The sequence below is a fragment of the Galeopterus variegatus genome, unplaced genomic scaffold (genome assembly GCF_000696425.1).
Source record: "Galeopterus variegatus unplaced genomic scaffold, G_variegatus-3.0.2 Scaffold448, whole genome shotgun sequence".
Classification (NCBI taxonomy): Eukaryota; Metazoa; Chordata; class Mammalia; order Dermoptera; family Cynocephalidae; genus Galeopterus; species Galeopterus variegatus.
This window is the reverse complement of record NW_007726559.1, coordinates 570,302-581,574: the sequence shown is the minus strand read 5'-3', so window position 1 is coordinate 581,574 and position 11,273 is coordinate 570,302. Positions and strand designations below refer to the sequence as shown.

Below are 11,273 nucleotides of genomic sequence, written 5' to 3'. Positions count from 1 at the left end.
CAAAAAAAAAAAAAAAAAAAAAAAAAGAATAGAAAGTAGAATCTACTTCCTAGCCTCCTTCCATGTGTTCCATTTCTAGTTCTTAGTGTTTGGGAAAGGGTTGGGAAGAGCGTCCAGAGCCCCAGGAAAAGTTCATTGACAGCAACTTAATATTCCAGCAGTTGCAGGATGGAGGCATGGGCGTGGATGACCTGAGGGACATGAGGATGAGGTTGGCCCCAGTGGAGGATCCCATCCTAATTCCCAAAGGAAATTCTTGAAGACTGAGAATCTATTGTCCGGGACAGGAACCAAGGAGTGGAGAAAAGACAGCAGCATAAGGAATGCATGATAGTGCTGGGGTCACATCAAGTCCTGCCAGAGCCGAGGGCTGTCCAGCCATGGTGGAGAAGCTGGGCAGGAGGACCTGTGAGTGGCCACAGGCAGCCACCCAGCACCCCAGCCAAGTCACTGTCTTTCCAGAATTCTTTGCGCCAGGATGGAGGGGCTTGTCTCCTGGATGCCCGTGGGGCTGTGACTCAGAGAGAGGTGGGACTCACCTGCCAGGAGGGGATTTGGCATCCCTGTTCCCCTGCCATCCCATCTCCTTTACAGTTTGTCTTGTTTGTCCCTGATTTCTAGCAAACAGTGGTATTTGTCTATTTCTGAATGAGCTCGCATCCAAGTAGCACAAACCAATAGTGACATGGTCAGGGATGGAGCACTGTGCCCATTCTCTGCTCACATGATGTGTTCTTGGGTTGTTAGTTCCAACACAGTCATTCTTTTTGCTTGCTCTGTTGTTTTGAACACATTGATTTGGTTTGGTTTTTTCTCTTGGGAGAGAGCTAAAAAAACTGTCAGAATAAGGATGACTCTCCCAGCCAGCTGGAATTTCACTCTTTATTGAATGTAATATATGTACAGAAAAGTGCACGTATAATAAGTGAACAGTTTGATGAATTTTCACAAACTGAACACAGCAGCCTCATCAAGGAACTGCACATGACCAGCACCCCTTCAATCCTCCTTCCGGTCACCTCCACCCACAAGGGCACCCGCTATTTTGACTTTTAGCAGCACAGTTTCGCTTTAGCAGGCTGGAGTTTGTCCTCAGCTCACATGCCAACCTGACCTGCAGCTGCCTTCCAGTTCAGAGCAGGTGAAACTGACAGAGATCAGCAGGATTGATTTGGGACTGATCTCTAGCAGGGAGGGCCCATGTCACATCACCCCCATCCTCTGTCCAGTGATCAAGCCTCAGCAATTCTAAACCCAGCAGATACCCAACGGCTGCTTCAGCCAACCAGGAGGAACCCAGAGGGGCAGGGCTGGCCCCATCTTGGCTATCAGATGGTCCCCTCCTCTCCAGGGGGCCATCCGTGAGGTCACCCTGGTGACTCAGTGCTGGGGGAACGGGGGTAGAGTTCCCTTTCCATCTACTTCCAGAAGTCCTACCATGTACGCCAGGCAGCAGGAGGCCTTGGAGCAGATGACTCAGCAGTGTCTACGTGCAAAGAAGCCAAGTCCTGCATCCTGGGAAAACCAACACGTAGCATTTGGTTGGACTTGCCCCATCCATCGCAGCCCTTACTGTTTGGAAAGGACTTCTCCCCATCATCTATGTTGGGCCCTCTGTTTACCTGTGCGACCCTGAACACAGGCGCCAGCTGCCAGCCTGGACCTGCCTGCCCCCTTAGCTGTCCTTCTCCACTCGTCTCCACTGAGAGCTCACTCCACACCACGTGAGCCCATTTCACTAATAAAAAAACAGGTTTGCCTTTATGCTTACCCCATGCACATCTGTGCATCATTAGACTCTGCCCTCTGCTTCCTCAGCAGACAGCTTCTCTAATTGTGCAGGCCGAGAGGGACAGAGGGCTGGTCAGAGCTAGTGGTCAAGAAGAGATGCTTCTAGACCAGTTGATATGGCTGCACAGAGATGCCCTCAGTCGGGTAACATCATGCCATGACCAAGTGGCAGTTAAGATTTTCTTCCCACACCTTAACACAATGTCTCTCTTCCCTGTAACCACCTCATTCTGCCCAGGGCAGTGTCACAGAGAGGCAGGGGGCCCTGTAGAGACCTGATTTATTTTCCAGTGTACCAGCAGAAGAGTCGGGGCAAGTTACTGCTGACTCTTAGGCTAAAAAGATCTTGGGAACCATCTGGTGAATGGTATTCTTTTATTTATTTATTTTTTTTAAAGATGACCGGTATGGGGATCTTAACCCTTGACTTGGTGTTGTCAGCACCACGCTCTCCCAAGTGAGCTAACCAGCCATCCCTACATAGGGATCTGAACCCGTGGCCTTAGTGTTATCAGCACCACACTCTCCCAAGTGAGCCACAGGCCGGCCCTAGGTGGTGAATGGTTTTCTAACAGAACATGCCTAAGAATCACTTGTGGAGTGCATTAAAGATACAGGTTTTTCAGGCTCGCTCCCTCCCTCCTCCAGGTCCCGGCGAAGGCCCAGAATTCTGCATTTTTGGAAAGCATTCCAGATTATTCTTAGGTAGGTGACCCCAAGCCACAGTTTGAGGAACACTGATCTAGACAGCCCCTTCCCAGGTTACATAGGGGGAAAGTGAGACCCAGGAGGCTCAGATGGCTCTCTGAGGGGCATGCGAACCCAAGTGCTGCCTTCTTCTCACGACTGCCATTGCTCCTGCCACCTCCCACCCACGGAACACGCCTGGGGGCCCCAAGGCCCAGACCCTGTTGACTCTTCTTTGTCAGGGTCCCTGCTCTTTCCTTCCCTCTTACTGCCCTCACTGTAAATTGGATGTGAAGACTTAGAATGGGGTTTCTCCAAAAGCCAGACACCTTCCTGCCTCCCTCCCATCCCTCCCCCTGCACCCCCTGTCACAGCCTTACTCTTCCTGAAACGCAGATTTACTCCCAGCCCTGCCCCTGCACGTACAGGACTAAGTGGGAAAGGCCTGGCCTGCCCCTCCCACCGCCCCTGTTTGAGCCAACTTAACCTTCTTAATTTACAGCCCACCACTCCCCTCTAGACCCTCTTCTCAGCTTCCCTCAATACCACTTTGCTCCTTCTTGCTGCCGCTCATGTGATGCCATCATCATCTTGACCAACAGCACTTCCTCCCTCCTCACTGAATCCTCCCCATCTTCAAATGTCCAGGTGAAAGCCCACCTCCTCCAGGAAGCCCTCCTGAACCATCCAACCCTAGCATTCTCGTCCTCCTCTGACCAATCAGAGCACTGAACCATTTATTTATTATCTATCGTTATTATCTGTTGCATTCTGCTTTGAATTGTGAGCTTTAAGTGATTCCCAGCTACAGACCACAGCCTACCCTTCTAATTACCCATCCACTTAGCAATGTCTGCCTCATGCATATAAGTTCATAAGGGATGTTAGTAATAATGCAGCCATGGAGTGCTAGAGCTGAGGGGACCTTGACCCATAGGTAGTTGGTTGTTCAGTTCAGTGACCTTCCATGCCTCTGGCGCCAGAGAACCTCCAAAGACGAATCTCTGCAAATCGAGGTCAGATCTTCCTGTAGCAATCAGCTTCCCTGCTGTCAGCACTTTGGTGGCACATCTTTGTTTGCTACAGATGCCTCCTGTGCCAGTGAAGTCAGTTCCAGCCTCCTGCTTACCAAGACAATCTCTCCTGTGCACCTTCTGTGACTCCATCCCTATCAAGATGTTATTAATATTCCCGCACTTGCTAGAAGACCCAGGTACTTGGCTTCCCGTTCCCACTCCAGCCAATGACCAAATTTCCAATTCACTGCAGCAATCTAGCTGGGCCAATTTCAAGCTGCTTACCTCGCAGGCCTGCTAGTGACTAACATGTTCTTTACCAAGTCCCACAGAAATCCCAGGGCACACTTGATGCTCCTCTCTTTCCATTTAAGACAAGCATCCTCCTTCACTAAGGACTGACCATCACCTCTTCTTCCATTACTTGCTTTCAAACATGGCAACAAGAAGTTAATTCTAGATACACTCACAGCTTAAGTTCTGGGGCATGAGCCAAACTTTCAGAAAGGAGCCCTTTATTCTTTGTTTATTGGAGGATAAATGTCCTGTGAAGGAGAAAGACTCTCTCCTGCCCATGGCCCTTGCAGTCTGCAGTACCTGGAGGTGAGCTAGAAATCCTTGCATGAATGTGGAAGCCTTAACTTTAACATTAAGACTCACAGTTCAAGTGCACAAAGCAGGTGCGGTTTGCAACCCACATGGAACTGTTCTTTAGAGAAGACTTTGTGCCCTCTTTCAGTGATACTAGAACTGACCCCCCAAAATAGCCTCCACAGAGCATGAAGTTTCTGGGTTTCTCATTAAATACAGCCATTTCATCAAAAAAGTACTTAAAATTTCTACTTACCAAAATAGGTCCACTTGGATCCTGCAAAGAACAGAAACAAAGCAAGTAAGTACAATTAAAGTGAATGAGTTGGGAAAAAAAAACACTACAGTTCTTATTTTGAAATGGATGACATTGAGAAGGAGGTGGATGTCTAGAAATTAAAACTTTTTCGGAGTCTGTATCAGAACAACAGCTTCTCAGAGCAACTGTGCTCAGACAGTGGCACAGGACAGTGAGTTCCCACAGGGGCTCATGAATTTGGGGGCAGGGAACTTCTTAAGAAGACACCTCCCAGACATCTTAGAAAAGCCAAACTTTATTATCTGAATAGGTGATAACTTCACGTGGCTCAAAACCCAAAGGCTGTCAAAGGGCGTATACAGCGATGGCTCTTCCACCCTGTCTCTCTGCTTCCATTAGACAACCAGTCGATCAGTTTATATGAGCTCTTCGACAGTACGGCTACACACACAGGAGTATTTACATCCCCTCTTTGTCCTACATAAATGTTGGCATGCTGGAGATTGTCATGCATCTTGCTTTTTCACACTGAACATGTCCTGGAGAACAGTTCACATCAGAACATACAGAGGAGAAAACTAATCCCAAAAGGAAAAAGTTTTTCTTTGAGGAAGCTGCCACCCTCGTCTGAATTAGAATTCCAGAGGTGGTAGGAATGTGTAGGAGAAGTTGTGCCAGGAACATAATGAAAGTCACCTACCGCCTCCCACTCCACACCCCTCACTCATAAAGGTCCTTCGTTCATAAAAACATGTATTTAAGAAGTCATTGCAGAGCTGTGCTCCTGCTACCCTGCCTGCCCACCTCCCTCTTCACCTCTGGAAGGAGATGGAGACCGTGGGTCGAGACACATCCCCCCATGTGTCTCAGGGGACACATCCAACGAGGGGACTGTGCAACTCCTAAATCTCTCTCTCCTGGCTTCTCCCAGTGCCTGTATGATTGGGAAGGTACAGCTGGAAGAGAAAGATTCTCAGATCCCCTTTTTCTCTTGGGAATTGGCTTGTAGTAAAACTTAACTGACAAGCGATCTGGTCACTTATCACAACTGGGCATTTCCTACTCAAGCCAATGGTGGTTTTTAAAAGAGGGTATTGCTTTGTTTCTGTTCTTGTTTTTTACATCTGGCTTAATCCCACTTTGCTGTTGTTCTGTTTCATTTCTCTGCCTTAGTGTTTTCCATTAATTTTATTTTTAATTTTCACATTTAATTGATAATTTTATCAAATTGCACTTGCACATAATCTAAAGAATCACATGGTCCTGCAAGAGTTTTTAACAAAAATTTAGTTCCCTAACACCCCCCACCCATTTATTGCTCTCTAGGGCAGCCACTTTGAGTCTTTTTAAAATTATTCCTTTGGAATTATATCCATATCTCTATAAAACATGCTTATACTGTTCCTTCTTGATTTTTTTAGGTTTAGGCATCATTGATTGACATTTCACCCAGAAGAGAAAGATTTAAGGTCTCATTCACGCACCCGCAGCCCATCACCTTGTTTTATAGGAGAGGAAAGGAAAATCCACTGGGGTGAAGTGACCCGCCCGATACCAGGTGCCTGCTAAAAAGAGACTCTCCACATTCACCATTCATTTCCATGAACTTGGGGAATCTTTGCGTCTCCTCAATCTTTGGAGTAACCAGCCAGCTGCTGGTTACTCCAAAAAAATTAAAAATTAAAAATATTTGGCGTAGCTGGCAGAGTAGTCAGAGCCCTTGGAGTATCTGATGATACTATGGATCTTTTCCCCATAAAAATGCCTATACACAAAATTTCATGTACAATTAATTTCAGAAGGTCCACCCTGAAATCTGCTATGTACCCCATGGGAGTTAACAGTCCCATGATTAACCTCTTAATCTCCCCTGAATTAGCAATTGGATGAAGACATTCAGAACCATGGGGAAACGAAACTTGCATGTGACCCCCAAGTTTACTACTAGCCCTTTTACTGAAACAATAGTGAAAAGAAACAAAGAAAGCATTGCCTTGGAACCAAGCTATAGAAGACATCAAACCACTTTTCCGGACATTTTTCTTTAGCATTGTGTTTGAGGGTTCACTATTAAAATCCAGTCATTGATTTCAGAGACATAGGAAGCCAGATTATTGCCACTTAGCCAGGCAGAGCAATTGAAGGCCCAGGATGTAAAATTCCACACGTAACAAAGGAATTCATCCTCACATTTTTCCTGGAGCAGCACAGACCACTCCAGTGATCCTGGAAGCCTCCAGAAAAACATATGCTGCCTCTGAGGAGTCCTGCCTTGGCCAGGAGTTTTCATTGCACCTGTCCCCAAATCAAATTATAGCCCTAGAACCCTAAATCTTCTGTTATCCTCCCAAAACTAACTAAGCTGAAGTTTCCCCTATTATTATAGAGCTCTCATCCTCAGATGAGGCATCAGCATAATACTCTGGAGAGCTCGGAGATAAATGTTATAGAGTGGACATCTGGGACTGCAGAGCCTCAGGTGGTGACACAGGACTGGGAACTTATTGAAAAGCAGCAGTATCCAGAGCAGCCTTTCCTGCCCTCCTGTCTCTGAGCAAAAGGGCTTGGTCCTCAAGACATGGAGCTTTGGGTATAAAAGCAGTGTCTGGAGGAGCTCAGGAGCTGGAGGGCTGGGAGAAGTAGACCATAAAATGAAGGAGAGGATGGTGAGTCAAGAGGGTTCATCAGGTGAAGACTGAGGCCCACCCTGGTTCATCAGTAGCTCAGATCTGACCTCAGGAAGACTGTGTGTGTGTATGGGCGCATGCACGTGTGTTTGCTTTATATGGGAATGGCACTTCCTGGTCCCCCTCTCCAGTATAAAGCAAACATGCCTGCCACCTCTAGCTTAGGGGCAGGAGTCTTAACAGAATTTAAATGACCCCATGACAGGTCAAGGCCTTGGTGGCTTCCTGAGGGAGCAGGCCCTTTCCAGACAGGAATCGTTCCCTTCCCAAAAAGGTCATCTATTCTATTTGGGGTTCAGGGCCCTGCCTGCTTCCTGTCCTGGGTGCTAGAACCTTCCTTGAGTAACCATCATCCAGGCAGCCTGAGACTCTGCAGAATTCATTGAAATGCCCTCCTCACAGTCACAGCAACTAAGAATTCCAAGGTTTTCTCTGGAAGACACTTGACTGAACCTTATTATGCACCCTCCCTCCCTGACACCAGACCTTTTTCTTGGACATTTACCAGCTGGAAGTTTAAATGCTCCAGGCAGAGGGCAGGCCACATTTTGACCCCATTACACAGCTTAACCCCCCTCCACCCTCAACCTTGGGTAAATACTGACATTCACCTCAGTGAATTTTGCTTTGACCTTGTCCCCTGGGGCAGATAAAAAGCCAAGAAACCCACGGGAGAAATAACAATAAAAACCATGTTCTTAGAATCTAGGGGTAGACAGGCTGGCTACTCAGTGGGGTTTTTACAGCAAGCTTCCGTCTCCCCAGTTTGGAGAACGGGGAGGGGAGGGGGGCCCAGGAGGAGGGAGAGAGGAAGGAGCAGGAGAGGGGGCAGGGGGCATCGGGAGGGGGGGCAGAGGAAGGGAGAGAAGAGGGGGGGAACTGCCCCAGAGTGAGGGGAGTAACAGGCTTTCAGGAAAAAGGGCAGATGAATGGCTGTTTCTCTCATTTGTCTTGGAGCAGCTTGGGACTAAAAAGGATATTTCTAGTGAGACTTTGGTCTCAGAGCAGCTTTCTTGGGAGAGGAACACACGTTAAAGTTCGCAGTTTCAAAATCAGTTTCCACTCTCATAGCTCCTTTCTCCCACCTACCTTCTGTTTCTCCCTGACCACATGAGGGAGATAATATCAAGCATATCATGCCAAACAGTAGATTAGAATTTAATTAAGAGCAGTCCCATAGCTGCTCACAGCCTGGCTCCCTGCCCTCCCCATGGGCACAATGACCCCCAAGAGAGAAGGAGGCTCGGAGCTTTGAGGCTGCTGAACAGGACCAATTTCCCACCACCACAACCTACCCAGGGAAAATTGATTTTCAGCCATTATGGTCACTTTTGGTCCTTCTATACATATTTCAACCTGACCTTGGTCCAGGAACTGTAGCACCCTCAAATGTCTCTACAACTTGGGGCAACTCTGTGGAACGCAGGAGCCACCAGCAGTTACCTAGGAAGCTTTTGTCAAAGTCACTACCCCAGGAAAGTGTTCACCCAGCTTTTGGAGAGGCAGGTAAAAACTTGGCATCCTTTTCTTGATCCAAAAGATTAATCAGCCCGGCCTTGGCTGTTCACGATAACCCACTGGCCCACCTGAGCCCACAGTTCAGGTGGCACCCCCTCCTTGTCCTGCCATCCCACTCAGCACCCTCAGCCTCCAGCCCTTCGGAGCTGAGAACCCTAATTACAATCAGAAATAAGGTGTGTGTGTGTGTGTGTGTGTGTGTGTGTGTGTACATGTGCACGCACATGCAGTTAGTGATTAAGGATGGGATGCATCATCCCTTTGACTTGGAGGTAAAAACTTATGGTAAAGAGTCTCTCCCCCAGAGAAAAGCACCTACCACTGTCTGAGGGTTCTGCACTGGGGCGCTACAACCCTCCTGGCGACCACACCACTGAGAATGTCACAGTCACTTCTCTACTATCTGCGTGTGGATGGAGGGCAAAATATTTTAAATCCTGGTACCATTTCTCCTCCCTGGGGAGCCAGTTCCCAAGCCACATCAACAGAGTTCGGGGTTTTCAGAGACCTCGCAAACATTTTAACACTAAATCTAAGACACTCGCCGTTAGAAAGACAACGTGCTACCAGCCCCAACCACAGCAGCTCGTGCATTCCAAAAGAAAATGAAGCATCCCTTCTTTGAAAATGTGCAATTTCATAACTACGCCTTCCCTGCTCCCCTATTAATTATTTTGCCGTATCATTAAAGAGCCTCGCAGGAAAGCCTTCTGCCCAGGTGTGGCTGAGCGCTCAGGACTGTTAAGAAAGAAACAGGCAGAAACTTTACCGTTCAGTGGGGCTGGGCTGGAAGGCTGCTCCTGTAAGATCACAAGCAGGAGGACGGCCGCCACGTGCAGGCTGCAGAGGGGCATCGTCGGGCGGTCCCTCGGGGCAGGCGCCGGCTGTCCGGGCGGCTCCCGGCTCCCTCTCGCTCTCGGGGCGCTCGGCGCAGCGCCTGGAGCTGGCGGGGTGCGCACCAGGACCGCGCGCCTGCAGCCCGCGTGCGGTGGCGAGCACGTGCACTCTTCGGGCTTCTGGCTCCCCCCAGATGCTTTTATGGAGCGACTCAGCCCCAGACACGTGATGTCATCGTGCGCGGGGTGGGAGAAAGAACGCCCTGCCTACCGGAGAGCTGGCGCCCCAGTTCCGAGGTGAGCTGTAGCCTGGCTTCAGCGGAGCTCCGCGGGGCCTCAGGGCCGACCTGGGAACGCAGTTCCCCGTGGGAGCGGCCGGCAGGCCTGAGTGACATCCGCCTGCCTCTGCCCAGTCCAGAAGGGTGCGTCTGGAGATGGCTGCAGTGGCCATGGCCCTGGTCTGTCACTGCCCCTACTTAGAAGCCCCCCAAGTACGATTGCCAGGTGTAGGCAAAAGTCTCCTTCAGGGACCCAGTCGTGTGCCTGCCTGGAGGGACGTCGTGTGTCCACAGGTTAGGGACTGGACAAGACAGCTGAGTGGCTGTATTCACATTCAGAATTTCTGAGAATTGTACAGTGCATTCTGATTATGTTCTAACATTCAAAGTTTAGACACAACTAAATTAATTGAGAATAGGAAAATAGCACAGTGGAGCACACGTGGACACCTTTACTAAGAATTAGAATTTCCCCTAATAACAGGTAAGTAGACAAGGCTCGTGCTAGTTCATAGTATCAGTCCATTCTCACTAGGAAGCTGAGGGAGAAGGTCCCTTCTCTGGGGTGGCAGTGGAAGAAAGAGACTTACATTATTCACGGAGCACTTACTATGTGTCAGGTACTTGTTGGGGTTCAGAACATGATGCCCCAAAGTATAGTGCCTTGGCATGCTGAGTACTTTAAACTGAAGGAAGTTGGAAAGGCCTCAGAACCAAGGTCTTTCTCACTTTCTCCTATCCTCCTGTCCACACCCCTTTTTCTCCCCGGAAGCAAGTCACAGAAACCAGAATCCCTTTTTTCCAAGTTAAGTCCTTGAAACTAGAAGCCTTCTTCCCCAAAGCAAGCCATAAAACCTGGAGAGGCCACTCTCCCTTCTCCCTTAAAGACTCTCACTCCAGAGGAGTCCTGTCCCATACCCCGGAGGAAGGAATGCTGCAGAGAGAGGCCAGGAAGAATCTGGACAGACAGGCCTTGTGGGTTTCCCCCTCAGTCTATCACCATTAGATCCTACTCTTTTGTCCAGTCACATTTCTACACGCTGTCCATTCTTCATCCACCCTAAGCCTTAAAAATACACAGTTTTCCCTGGTCTTTGGGTCTTCATTTCTGAAGGCTCCTGTGTCACGTATGATTTTGATTAATTAAACCCATTATGCTTTTCTTGCATTAACCTGTCTTTTGTCATGAGAGTGTTGGTTGTGACCCTTATGATGGGTGAGGCGAGGTATCGCACCCTTTCGCACCTACTTGCTCATTTCTCCCTTCTTTTCTCACACATCTATATTCTTTGAAATATGTGCATACATATATCTAGTCATATACACATGGTTCTGATCCTCTTTGTATTTAGCCTATGTCTAGTTGTTAAGTCAAAGGTCTGGTTAACCTGCTGCCCCCCATACTCCCTAAATCTTCCTGCTGCTGTTACTGCCACTTGATATTCCCACCACTGAGGTCATCTGTGCCTCTGGCTCCCCTGGTCTCTCCTAGTGACTCTGCACGCCTCCCGGTGCTGGACTCTGTTTCCTTCCCGCTCTGTGACCCTACCCCCTAGAAAGGTGCCCACCCTTAGCCCTGGTACATGACCCCTGAGTTGTGGCCTGGCCCA

At 48.7% G+C, this 11,273-nt stretch overlaps 1 protein-coding gene across 2 annotated transcripts in view; it reads right to left on the bottom strand.

Moving 5' to 3' along the window:
* The window catches only part of CA12 (carbonic anhydrase XII), a 49,538-nt gene extending 40,135 nt beyond the window's left edge, over window positions 1–9,403 (bottom strand). For both annotated transcript variants that reach the window (XM_008568865.1, XM_008568866.1), the window contains exons 1-2: window positions 9,319–9,403; window positions 4,342–4,362 (exon numbers count right to left, since the gene is read on the bottom strand). In XM_008568865.1, the coding sequence (XP_008567087.1) occupies window positions 4,342–4,362; window positions 9,319–9,403 (106 nt within the window). The remainder of the gene's footprint in view (window positions 1–4,341; window positions 4,363–9,318) is intronic.
* Window positions 9,404–11,273: the final 1,870 nt, after the last annotated feature.